The sequence below is a fragment of the Diplotaxodon limnothrissa genome, linkage group LG7 (assembly GCF_057381915.1).
Source record: "Diplotaxodon limnothrissa isolate DT_005_m linkage group LG7, D_limnothrissa_male_GT1.1, whole genome shotgun sequence".
NCBI lineage: Eukaryota > Metazoa > Chordata > Actinopteri > Cichliformes > Cichlidae > Diplotaxodon > Diplotaxodon limnothrissa.
Genome location: NC_140602.1, coordinates 47,613,933 through 47,627,648, shown reverse-complemented (window position 1 = coordinate 47,627,648; position 13,716 = coordinate 47,613,933). Strand labels below are relative to the sequence as shown.

The 13,716-nt window shown below is 37.9% G+C and overlaps 1 protein-coding gene across 1 annotated transcript; it reads left to right on the top strand.

Annotated features, from left to right (window-relative positions):
• Positions 1 to 6,313: 6,313 nt before the first annotated feature.
• On the top strand, positions 6,314 to 13,368 carry LOC146629036 (sterile alpha motif domain-containing protein 3-like). Its single transcript, XM_085358287.1, has 9 exons — positions 6,314 to 6,395; positions 9,045 to 9,159; positions 9,494 to 9,682; positions 9,767 to 9,854; positions 10,751 to 10,912; positions 11,024 to 11,233; positions 11,701 to 11,866; positions 12,834 to 12,913; positions 13,066 to 13,368. Exons 1-9 carry the CDS (start codon positions 6,314 to 6,316, stop codon positions 13,366 to 13,368), a joined length of 1,395 nt encoding a protein of 464 aa, XP_085214413.1.
• Positions 13,369 to 13,716: the final 348 nt, after the last annotated feature.

The following is a 13,716-nucleotide window of genomic DNA, read 5'->3' as shown; positions in this document are numbered from 1 at the left end:
TGGCCAGCAGAGACGAAAACGCCCATTCTTGTAGAGGACAAATTGGTCATTGTGTAAATGAGCTTAGGCAGTCTCGTGCCAACATGCCTCAAGGTGCTGTACATCTTGAATGCCTTAATAAAATCTACCTGACCTGTGTTTTCTTTTGCAACCATCAATCTTCCATTACTAAAGCCCTCCTCTCTTTGCAAACTCTACTTAATGTTCTTGTTGGCCGCCTTTGGCAAACAATTTTGTCTTCATAAGAATTAATCTTGATCAGAATTATGGCAGAGGTGGATGGCAGGCTATTGGCAAAAACTGTGTACTGCTACGAGTAAAGAGTAATGTTTTAATTCGGTGTCAAGCAGCAAAGCTCGCATCAAATCCACAAACATTTATAAGTCCCCTTTGAGCAATATCAGGTGGCATTAGGGGGCCCATGGAGACAAAACACTGATGAATTGAATTAATCTCCCCCGCTGTGATGGATGGGCCTGTTCACAGGGGGCTGGAAAAGGGGAGCATTGTTCATCTGTCACTCCAATTGCCATGTCCCTCTATGATTTGTGCCTGGGTTACGAAAGCCACAAGTGGCCAAAAGACCTGCCTTTCTTCTCCTCACATGTCTCAGTGTGTGTGTGTGTGTGTGTGCGTTTTCTCTCCATGATTTCCCACCCTTTCATTTGCTCCTCTACATCCCCATAACCTACTCTGATATCCACAGTCTGAAGCAAAAAAACTTGAATGTCATGAGTGTTTTGTTTTGTTTTTTAGTTTAATATATATCAGATAAAACTCACATTCGGTGGTGCACTTTATTAAGGCTAAAAAGCTGTTCTTTAAACTCCAAATGTTGCTCAAGTTTTAACTTCTCTGTGCTCTTTGGCAGTACAGTGCCATGAAAAAGTATTTGTCCAAGCTAAGTATTTTGGACGTGTCACATTTAACTGCTTCATATGGTCAAACAAGTGTTAATATAAGACACAAATAGCACGAGTCAATACAAAATCCAGTTTCTAAATGATGATTTAAACAGAAGCTATCTAAACCAACTTTTGATTGATTGAATCTTTATTTTGAACATGTTGAAAAAGTATAAAAAAAATAGAATTAAAAGAGACAAATGAACAAAGCAAACAAAAGGAAAACGAGCAACCACAACTCCAAATAACGTCCATGTTCAAAAAGGAGCAGGAAGAAGCATAAGCTTATTTAATCCCACCCCTTTTCCACTATCTAGTATCAATAGACTACAGAAATACCTCCTTGCAATTACATTATATGTTATGTGTAATTTTTTTTTTTTTTTTTTTAAATATATACACATATATGTTTCTATCTATCCATACATACGCACATATACACATTTTCAATAACCCCATTAACACCTCAAGGATACACAGCCTACAATTATTTATATATATATATATATATATATATATATACATACACCCATACCAACAAACCCGTGCATGCGCACACACATGAAAATATTAGACAAGAACACCCTATCAAATCTCTACCTTTTCCCTGTACCCTGTAAAAACCATATCCTTAAACCGCTTTTTAAACTGCGCCATGCTTGGACATTGCTTCACATCTTTACTTAGTCTGTTCCACAGCTTCACTTCACTTCACAACTTGGGCCTACGTGGAAAAAGTATTTGCCCTTCCCCTGCTGAATCATAAATTAGCTATAATTAACCACTTTTTTTTTTTTCTTCGACAGCTGAGTTCAATGTCACTGCCGCACCCCGGCCTGATTACCATCAAACCTCACTTAAATAGAACCTGTCTGACAAAGTGAGGCACACAAAGGTCTCAAAGAGCAACACATCATGCCATGATCTAAACAACAGCTATGGACTAATTATGCTACTTTCATGCAATTCCTGTAAAAATGTATACTGAAGCTAGATGAAGCCCAGAGTTTCCGAAACGAACACGTTTTATCTCCCCTTTAGGCCAGCTTCATTCCTCTCATAAACAGAAGGTAACAGGCAAATATAAATTATGTCAGGCATTAGAAAGACATCTAAAAATGTACAGCATCTTTACTTTACATGTGTACACTACGCGACTTTTGCTACGAGGTAAAACTCGAACTCTTTTGCTTGGTGCGTGCTCTCTGAGCTTATGTGCATTATTACGTTCCATTGAAATATGAGTTGAAAGCAGAGATAGTGGTGTTATGCCTTCATTTCTTGTCATAACATCTTCCCTAATCCCCTTTTCCTGGTTTAACTGTACAGTCCATGTAAGTACAAAGTGGAAGAGTATGAGTACCTTTTTTGGCCCTCTTGTCTTGCTTTGACCTTGTGCCTCAGAGTCTCAGATTGGCTTTGCTGAGCTCCTCATGATCCCATATTAAAAAACATTGTATTGACAGTAAGGCGTGCGACTTTCCCTCTTTTGGGATGCACAAGGCACATAACCTGTTTGAACTTAAACTTGAACGCTGCCAAGGCCGCCATCTTGGCTCAGAGCTTTCACTCTGTGTGGTTTCTCTAAAGCGCTTGCCCCTTGAAAAGCAGCTGCTAAAGGCTCCGATGTTTGAAGCCCATTCACTGGACAAAGCTTAGATGTGTTCACAGGTTTTATGCTACATGTGGATAATAAACGAAAATCCAATCAGCTGCTGGTTGATATCTGGTGCCTGCGAGCAGACTGTGCTGCTGAGTGCTATGAAACTCTCAGTAGGTGGACTGGAGTTAAAGCAGCAGTCATGCCCAATAAAGCCTGAAAGTGAGGGTGTCGGTTTAGCTCACTGGCTGGAGCAGATGACCTATGTGCCATAAGGCTATTGCAGAGGCCCGGGTGTGAATCTGCCCCAGGCTGTTTCCTGCTCTCTCTCTCTCCCAGCTTTTGTCTTAAATCTAAACTGTCCTGTCATAATAAAGGGTAAAAAGCCCCAAATAAGAAGAGGGAAAAAGGATGCTGATGCATTGCTGTGGTATGTGTGTGTGCGCTGAGCTTGAAAAAGTTAGAAAATTACAATAAGATGCTATGGAAAGCACGAGCTTCTTGTTTAGTGAATGATGATATAGGTTTCAATCAACAAGATAATTAAGGTTTTAGAGCTACACTGCATAAGATCTAGAAGTGGTGGGGTTGGAAGCCTTTTACAAGTCTGTCCATGCATGTTGCACAGCACATATTTACTGCTGACTTCTCTTGAGTTAGGGCATGTCTACTAATTGGAAGGTTGGTGGTTCGATCCCCGGCTGCTCTGGTTTGTATGCCAAAGTATCGTTACGGAAGAGTGAAAAAAAAAAAAACAGCCCATTTACCATAGCCAGTCAACCAAATTTCACAGAAATAGCTCCCTTTAAAACCACATTTATTAAATTCATGATGATTTCTCTGAACACCAGAAATATCCTGTGTTTTTTCATTTGACTCTCAGATAAAAGGGCAGGAAAAAAGTCTGTTCTCTTTAAGATAAAATCAACTAAAACAAATGGACAAAATTAAAATGATTAGAACTGGGCCATAATTATATCCCACTACTGGTAAAAGCATTAAAAAAAAGCCTAAAAAGTGGTGGTTGCCACACAACTCGGTCTCTTTCACTCTCTCTCACAAATGCACACACGCTGCTCTTAGTGCCCCCCTTTTAGTGAAGGACTATGTTTGTGGAAAGGCCATTTTAAGGGCACCAACTGAAATGTTTAACGTTCGCCGGTCGATTTATTGAGGTCAGGGGAAGGCTACGTTTTGAAAAATAGAAGAGCGGGTCGTGTTTGGATTGATTTTCATGAATGATTTTATGCTGTGAGCAAAAGAGAAACAAAAGACAATCACAGCACATCAAATCACGGCCACAAAAGAAAATAAGGGGAGGTGACATAAAAAATGAAGGCCACGGCCAGAGCCGTGTCACTGAGCGTTAAGCTAATAAATATCAGTTTGTTTCTTGGAAATGTGAAGACAAAGAGCGTGAAGAACTCTGCTGGATTAAGCTGTTACAAGTGTTGAAGGGGGGAAGAAGGGGGTATTAGCACATTGTTGCTATTGTGTAGTTGCTGATTTATTTCCAACTTGAAAATAAAGTCCAAAGAGAGTATTTGGTTTGAAAATGTGGGGTGAAATAATAATAGCAATCAACACTAAATCATTTAAAAAACAAAAACAAACATCAGATATTACAGCTAGGAAATCTATATGGTGTCATTAAAAGACCTACATTCTGCTATATACAGGGAAATAAGGGTCTTCATTTTGATAAATGATGACAACACTGCCTTTTATTCACGTGGTTCAGTATTTATTCTGACTCTACACTCAGAAAAATTATGGTTCTTCAGATGTCTTCATGGTTCTTTAAAGAACCATCATACGTCAAAGAACCTTTTTATTTTGTGGATGGTTCTTCAGCTATTACAAATGGTTCTTTAAAGAACAAAAGGTTCTTCATCCTTAGCTATCCGAGTTTGTTGGTGTAAAATGGCATAAATAATATTCACTTTAATGAGGGTTTAAATTATACTGTGTGTTTTGTTTGTGTGCGGGGGGGGGGGCAGATGGTGGGATACTGAATATTCAAATTAAAGTTAGAAACACTTGCTTAAAAATATTCTGATGGCAGGGGTGGGTGCCAAAGCCTGAAGACCCCCAGCACCCACCCTGCAAACCCACTGATCACAAATAATGTGGTAACAGAATATAGAATTTATTATTAAGCCGTTTATGAATATGGTGAATTTATAAATTAACAATCCATTCGGGGGATATTAGACAGATTCAGATACTGATCTATATCAGATCTCTCTCTCTTGCTCTCTCTCTCTCTCGCTCTTGCTCTCTCTCTCTCTCGCTCTCTCTCTCTCTCTCTCTCTCTCTATATATATATATATATATATATATATATATGTATATATATATATATATATATATATATCATAATGATAATACTAGTTACTGTGAACTTTACAAACCACCCAGCAGTAAATAATAATTGCACATGTGATCTGAGTACTTGTTTATCACTGCGCAATTTATTATTATATGTGTCAAGCCAAATAAATGACAGGGAGAGAGAGAGACGTTAGAACACGTAGTACAACCAAAGGGGGGGGGCAACTGTAGGGATGCGCATGCGCACACAGATCGCGCGAGCCTTGAACTTTCTAACGGAAAGAAAACTTTCTCTCGGACGTTGCCAGTGGATAACAGTCTTCAGTACCTGCTGGTCTTTAAAGGATTCTGGATTCCTGGACTGTTGGAAAAGGTAAAACATTTTCATAAAACCTTTTTATTGTTTTGTTTTTGTTACTCGTCATTGTAGCTTGCTGTTAATGTTGTGCTAACAGTAATGGTTAGATACGTTAGCCTTTGACGTTAACGCAGTTTAGTATCTGGTATAAAGAACTGTTTTCCTAACAAAACCACTGTTACAATTAACCCCTGGAGGGTCTTAGAAAAATGCATACACTATCGGTCTTAGAGCCACAAATCGACCCAAGACTCTCCAGGGGTTAAGTGAAGGTGCTCCCAATTAATTTGGCCTGTAAAATATGTGGCTATATTGCGTGCTGCGTACATAAACTAATGTCAGCTAGACAGATATTAAAATTAATAATATGGTTAAAGTCACCAAAATGGCGCCTGAAGCCTGTTGTGTGAGCTCTGTGTCTGGTCTAGAAACTCAGAAATTCAGTAGCCTGTACTTTGAATTGTGGAGTAGCTGTATAAAATACAGCAATGCATAAGTGTTTTGAATAAACAGAAATGTGACACATGAGAAGTTGTCTTTGACTGTTACTGTATAACTTATTTTCAGAGTAGTTGACAAATTATGCTCCAGTCATTTGATGTTACCAAGATAATGTCCGTTTTTATTATAGTTAAATTTTTTTTATGTACATTTCATTTATCCAACATCATATATTAGGCAAAAAAGAGGTCATTATACTAACAAGACCAGATAATCGAAAGCATAAAATAATCAATATTTATCTGAAGAAGGCTTAAAAGTTAGAATAAACAGTGGTATAGTGGTTAGCGCTGCTGCCTCACAGCTAGAAAGACTCTGTTCAATTCCCGGGGTCAACCGGGTGCCTTTTTGTGTGGAGTTTGCATGTTCTCCCTGTTTCTGTGTGGGTTTCCACCCACAATCCAAACATACATATCTGAATGACAACCCTGCCATGGACTGGCAACCTGTCCAGGGTCTACCCCGCCTAAAAAAAACAGCTGGGATAGGCTCCAGCACCCCTCCGATCCTTATGATGATAAAGCGGCTTGGAAAATGAATGAATAAAAAATAAATAAGTTTTTGATGTCACAGAATAAAACAATGTAATGGCATTTTGTTTTGTTTTAACAGATCATGGCTCAGCAGTGGACTGTTGGAGAAGTATCTCTTTGGCTTGGGGAAAATGAATTGGCAGATTATCAACAGGTCTTTGTAGGTGAGCATTTCTATGGATGTGCCATATCAGTGTCCACAGTGCTCCACAAGAAAACCAACATATGAAAAACTGCTGAAACATCAACAGATATACCATGAAAGTGAATGTGGATTCTTCATTGTCTGCAGACTAGAAGACTGTCCCAGAAAGTTTTTGTCTGTGAAATCTTTGAAAAATCACACAAGGAAGAAACATAAATATCAGAAACAAGGATTAGAGTCTGCCCCAGACTGTGACCCTGTCATCCAGGAAACTGTTGAATTTCCCCAATCATCTGAACGAACTCTGAGTGAACTTGTAGAGAACTTTACAGAGACTGTGAGAAAACAACTGGCATTGTTTTCCTTGAATCTTCAAGAGAAAAGTATTGTAAATAGAAAAGTTCAAACATTTGTTCTTATTGAAGTAGAGTCACTTTTCAAGTATTTTATTGAAAACTATAGGGAGATATTTTCTAAATGTTTGCAGACTCTTAATTTTGATATATCAAGTTTTCATTATATTGATGACAATAGTTTGGTAGAACATTGCTTCAGTGCAGTCAGCAACACATATCAACTAGACAGATACTGTGTTGAGAAATTAAACCTGATTGAACCTGTTGAATGTATCCTGGGGATAGATCCTTTTACTGGGAAACAGGACACTTTTCAGTATATGCCACTTCTAAAAGTCTTAGAATTAATATGTAATGATCCTAACATTTTAAGACAAATTTTTAGGCCAGAATCCCGTGCTCCTGAAACCTTAACAGATTTTAGTGATGGGAAAATTTACAAAGAAAGTGATTTTTTTAACACAGACAACCCACATTTGAGAATTCAGTTGTACAGTGATGAATTTGAAGTTGCTAATCCATTAGGATCAAAGAAACGTCTACATAAAGTGTCTGCATTTTATTTTACTTTGGGAAATATTCCACCAAAAGACAGATCTGTTTTAAGACATATTCATCTGTTGATACTTGTCAAACATAGATTGGTGAAAACATATGGATTTGAGAAAATATTAGAACCATTAATTTGTGACCTACAGGTTTTGCAAGAACGTGGATTACGATTAAAATTTGAAGACAGACAGTACTGCATCAAAGGTGGTCTGGCCACAATATCTGCAGACAACCTAACCTCTCACACACTTGCAGGTTTTAGCTGCTCATTCAGTAATGGTAGAATATGCAGGTTTTGTATGTGTCATTACAAGGACCTGTCTAGGATCATTAGTGAGGGAGATTGTGTTCTTAGAACAAAGACTGTTCATGCATACCATCTGCAATGTGGGTCAGTGTATGGTGTAACTGGCCCATGTGCCTTCAACAAGCTGTCATATTTTGATACCACAAATGCATTCCCACCTGATGTAATGCATGATTTTCTTGAGGGGGTCATTCCTCTTGTTTTGAAGTCTGTTGTAAAAGCCTTGCACGAGGACAAAACCGTTACTATCCAAGAGGTGAATGACAGCATAAGGACTTTTAGTTTTGGACAGAATGACTGCACCTCCAAACCTGCTCTAATATCTGAGAAGGTAGCACTGGATGGAAATATCTCTGGAACTGCTGTTGAGAAATGGACATTATTTAGGACTCTGCCTTTCGTCATAGGCTCCAGGATTGAAAAGGGTAACAAGTTTTGGCAGCTTTATCTTTTGGTTCGAGAAATAGGAGAGATTATTCTTGCTCCAACCATCAGCACTGACTGGATTAGTAATCTACATGAACTGATCACTTACTTTTTGACAGATTTCATCAATCTGTTTCCTGGTGTGTTTACACCCAAGCTGCATTTTCTGCTACATTATCCTCAGCTCATCCTTGATTATGGGTCACTCCGCTCTCATTGGTGCATGAGGTTTGAAGCCAGACATCAATATTTCAAGACAGTAGCAAGAATCACCAATAACTATATTAATATTTGTCAGACTTTGGCAAAGAGGAATCAGCTTCGTCAATGCTGGGAGTGGCAGCCTGAACGGATCATCAGGAGCGATCATACACAAGCAGCAGTTAATAACTTATCACTTCAAGAACTTCCAGTGAACTTGCAGATTTGTTTGCAAAACTTGGAGACAGCCGTTACTGTGGATGAGAAACTCTGGACAAGTAAATGCATCATTTTAAACTCTGTAAAATATGCAGTTGGAGATTTCTTCATTTTGGAACTTGTGCATGCAGAGCAAATTCCACTGTTTGTGAAAATAGTCCTGATTGTGTATATCAGGGCCAACTGGTTTCTTGTTGGAAGACTTTTCACAACACTGGAGTTTATAAGACACCTTCAATCATACCACATCAGAGAGACTGATGATCTGTTGATATTCAAGCCTGGGGATGAGGTAGACTTTCATGCTTTGGACGCATACAGATGTGATGGTCAAGACTTCATTACACTGATCCACCGACCTTTTAAGGCAGTCCATACCAAAGTTAGGTAAGATACATCCTAAACCATGACTTTTTAGTTAGGAGTTGTCAACCACTGTTAAAATGATTTTAACCACTTTTTGGCTATTCCACAGGTCTGTCATCATCTATAGTCACTAATGAACTCATAGCTGTTTTTTTAGTAATGTTTTATAATATTTTTATTCTTTATCTTCGACATGCTCATTTCTGTTTTGATCGTGTCTTATTGTTTTTCTGTGCCACAGACAATGAAATCGATGGATCGACACTTCTGCAGATGACTGAAAGAATGAGTGAGCGTCTTTTTCCAAAAGTGAAAGACCAAGTGAAATTTTTGTCTGCTGTAGAGAAGCTGAAAGAGTGAGTCTTAAGTTGACTGGTTGATTCACTGAATTGTACATTCATACAATCCAGTGTTTCCCCTCCCCTAGGTTTATGGTGTTGGAGGGTGGGGGGCAAGGGGTTGACGCAAGCCCTGTTCTGTTTCTCCAGCGTTGATGTGCATCACACACCCATTTACTTTCAAATTGAAATGTCACAGCCACTCTTACTCTCTGTTATGATTCTGTTTCTGTAGTTCAGCAGCTGTTATTGTACGTTTTAAATATGCGGATATTCCTGATGCAGGACACAAGGACACGTATATTCATGTCTTGTAACAAACTCTAAACATACTTCTTACTTCTTCTTGCAGTGGAAGGCAACACAAAGAAAAGCACACTGTGTCAGCACTCCAACCTATGTTTAACTGCAAAGTGCAGTTTCCTCCAGCTGTGCTCACTGCGTTGACCAATAAAGATGCAGCACTAAAGTCACCCACCAAGAACAGACTCAAAAACATGCTTATTCAAGCACTGTTTGACCACTTGAGTAATGAGACAATGTAAGTCTATATATAATTAAGATTTGATCCATTTAAAATACAGTATGTACATCAGAATTTAAGTTCATCATTCAAAATTTGCAGGTATCCCTCTCTTGTGCAGTATGTAGACCTTCTGAGGACTGTCCTTCTGAGTTTTCCTTTTTTGAAGGAGAGTTATGGCTCTGGATATGTAAGTATTCCTGAAAAGCAAACATTGATACAATTGTCCAACAAATTGTCTTTGAATTGCCCAATTATTGGCTAATGAGTGTAACATGCTAACATTTTCATTGCTACATATTCAGAGGTTATCTGTTCCCTTGTGGCCACTACAATACAAGTATTAGTATTGTGATTTTTGAGGCAGATGTCGTGCAGTATGGTCAAACAATAAATAAAATATCAATTGCTCTTTTAAATTAATTGTTTCATTTCTCTGTGAATTCTCAAGTGAATGGTGTGAAATTCAGCATTATATTAGCTCTGTTTGCCTTTGTATCAGGATAGTGTAGTTTTTGTATTTAAAAAATTAAATTTGAAAATAGGGCAGGGATAGCTCAGTAGGTAGTGTGGTTATCCCATGATCGGAAGGTCGGGGGTTTGAATCAACTGAACGGCTACCCTGAGGTACCCTTGAGCAAGGTACCGTCCCTACACACTGCTCCCCAGGCGCCTGATTAGTGGCTGCCCACTGCTTCACTGAGTGAATGGGTTAAATGCAAAGAGAGAAATTTCCCTGTGGGGATCAATAAAGTATACATTATTATTAAAAGGTAGAGGTATTAACATATAGACTGAAAGATCATGACGAGTATGCTTGTAGGACATATTGCCATTAATACTTTATCTACCTTTTATAGTGTATTTAGCCAATCTAAAGTGCTCCAAACATTTATATCATGTGTTCGATCAACTCCTAAGAGTTAAAGAAGAGATCTGTAAATAGGAACTAATTAGGTTATGACATGATTACAGCAAACCTACCAGCTTTATGTCACTCAAAGTTTTCTGGTAAATGTCTTGCATAAAGGGAGGACCTAGTTGCACCTATTTATGAATAATTAGTTACATTTTTATCATTTGTAGGATGCTCTGCATGAGTCTCTCAGGAACAAGTTTAAAAAGGAAAGAAGACCACTAGTAGACGTAGAGGAAATTGAAAAAATGAGACAGAAATACTCAGTTCCAAATTCAGGAAGAAAAAGATCATCAGATATCCAGCCCTGTATCCTTTTGAAAAAAACCAAGGCAAGTTAAATATGCTCAATGTTTGTTTGCCATTTTAAATTGTACATAAAAGTTAAAAGTATTGTTTGTTTGTTTTTTCTCTCAATATTTGCTAAACTTTTTAATAACCAGGATATCAATCCTCTTGACGATGGGGAGGATGAAAGGAGCACCGACCAACATGTATCAGTGATTAAGCAAGAGTGCCAAAAAACTAGGCCAAATGTGGATGTCATTCAAACGCACCTCAGGAAAATACAGAAGTACAGAACACACTACATTCTTCAGCATACTACTGAAGAGGTTCTACGAGAATTCCCATGTCTCACTATCCCTGTTGTGGTGAGTGTTTTATCAAAAACTGCAGCAAAAAACAACAATAACAATAGTGCACAGCAAAAACACGAATATGTACTGATGTGCTGCACATTTATACAGACTTCTAATAATCATGTACCTACAGGACAGGCAAAGTGACTGACTCAGCAGATTTCATGAGTAATAAAAGTACACTAACAGAACACTAACAGAAATTGCCACATTGACTATGTCTTTCTCTTTGGTTTTATTTTCATGCTACAGGATAATTTTGGACTAATCTGATGCCAATGATAGTTTTTTGGGAAGAATAGTCTAAACATCCCTTTTGCACAGCAATGTGTACTTGAGAATTAAAGTAAACAAATGCAAAATTATAATTTCTTCTCTAATGATAATTGATGTGTGAAATAATGATTGTTCTGGTTTGCTATATAATGGTATATATTATGGTACAAAGCTAATATGTATATGTTTATCCTTTATTTTAGCTTCTTGAAGAGGCTTCCATGTTACTTAAAACTGATGTGGACAAAAAAGTAATCCGAGGATTCAGTAAGTTGGCAGCGAAGCTTGTGTCAATAGCCCCAAACAGCAACCTTAAAAGCCTCTGCTTAAAATCTGTTGATGAGAGCCAGACAGACACTGAAAGAAAAGGTGAGGGCACTTGGCAATAATGAGCAAAAACATTTTTAACTCCTATCTCAGATACCACTTTTTAAGGTTTCACATACAGCACATTAGTAAACACAGTGTCCCTTACAACAGCGGTCCCCAACCCCCGGGCCTCGGACTGGTACCGGTCCGTGAGTCGTTTGGTACCGGGCCGCGAGAGTTGAGGCTCAGGTGTGAAATGTATAGTTTTTCAGGGTTTTTATCGGTTTTCAGCGTTATTTTGTTATCGTTTTTATCGTTTACTCGGTTTTCCTGGGTCTTTTCACGTGTGTTATGAATAAATTTTCTTTTTTTCGGTACCGGTACTAGTTTTATTTTGTTGTATTTATCCGCGACACCTTAAAGGCCAGTCCATGAAAATATTGTCAGGCATAAACCGGTCCGTGGCGCAAAAAAGGTTGGGGACCGCTGCTTTACAATATCCACAGACTGACATTTCTCCTGTCTCGTCTCTGCAATGATGTACTTTAAGATTTAACTGATATACCCTCGATGCTATATGTAGCATCGTTACATATGTAGAGTCGTTACTATACAGTTCCACCAGTTCTTTGAAGGAGAGTAGGTGTGGATTTCATCAAAAAAACGATTAATTACACCATTATTCGAATAAGTCAAGGAAATACTCTATGAAGATTTTCAGTCATTCACACAATGTTTATCCCAAAAAATGTTCAGTGGCAGCTAGACTTGCTTTGCAAGTTCTTTAGGACTCAAATTATTTAAAGCTAGCAACTTACAGAACTGAACAACATTCTGGGGGTTTTGTATAAATGCTTAACATTTACACTGAATTACACTGAAAAGTTAATTAGGTATACATTTACTGCACTAATGCTTATGTTCTGCAAGACATTCAACTCCTGATAAAGGCACTCATATGGCCTTTACACCTTTGTATTAACAAAATTGGCCAGAAAATACTTACATATTTCTCTTTATTTTTCAGGTCAGATGGTAAACACAGCTGTTCTTCTCCTGCCATCTATTTTCAAAGAAAATGCCTCTCATCTCTTCGTCATAAATAAGGTAAATTTATATATTTTTTGGTATGGTGAGAGGGGGGGGGGTCTTGAACAAATCCAGTATTTTACAGGAGTTTTATACTTTCATTGGGACAGCTGTTGTTTATACTTATTTAAACTATACTCCTCATTTCAAGAATTTAATTTCTGTTTCAGGATCCACACAGCCCGATACCTACAATCGTACTCAGCAGCAGTGACGGCAAGCCCTTGAGTGATTCAACTGAGGTCAATGTCCAGATGGATGGACAAAAAAGGATTCTGGACAGTGGGGAAATGGACATTTCATTGGCGATGGGTATTGTCTTCTCCCTGTACCATGTCTACAATGTTGCCTATCCAAGTGAACTAAAAAAGACATTTTGCTTTTTGGAGGCATTTGTTCTCAACTTGGGAACTCTGACTACACCTGTACCAGTAGCTGTGCAAAGAGTGGCAAATGCATTAAATATCTCATAGATTGCCAGCATAGTGCAGGTGAGAGACTGAAATTATCCCAGTGTGGACTAACAAAGGACCATGAGTCTCACATTAAACTTAACTTACATAACTTAAGGCTGCAGTTCATTGATAATTTAAATAAAAAGATTGTTCTTGAAATAGTTTTACTGAAAATGCAAACATGCTGATGAAAATGTGTTGTTTAATTGTCTGTTATGAAAGTATTGCTATTTCTAATGTAAAAATTGTTGTTTTATCTATAGTATAATATTTATATGTATTTATAGTAAAGATATTTAATTATTACTGTTTAAATGACTTATATGCTATTATTAGTAGTGGTGTTGTGCTTAGCATTAAAATGTC

Excerpts from the sequence above, each read along its gene's own strand:
- LOC146629036 (XM_085358287.1), top strand. The coding sequence starts at position 6,314 with ATGGCTCAGCAGTGGACTGTTGGAGAAGTATCTCTTTGGCTTGGGGAA. Across the intron at positions 9,160-9,493 it reads GCTGTAGAGAAGCTGAAAGA|TGGAAGGCAACACAAAGAAA; the intron begins GTGAGTCTTAAG and ends TTCTTCTTGCAG. Across the intron at positions 11,234-11,700 it reads GTCTCACTATCCCTGTTGTG|CTTCTTGAAGAGGCTTCCAT; the intron begins GTGAGTGTTTTA and ends CCTTTATTTTAG.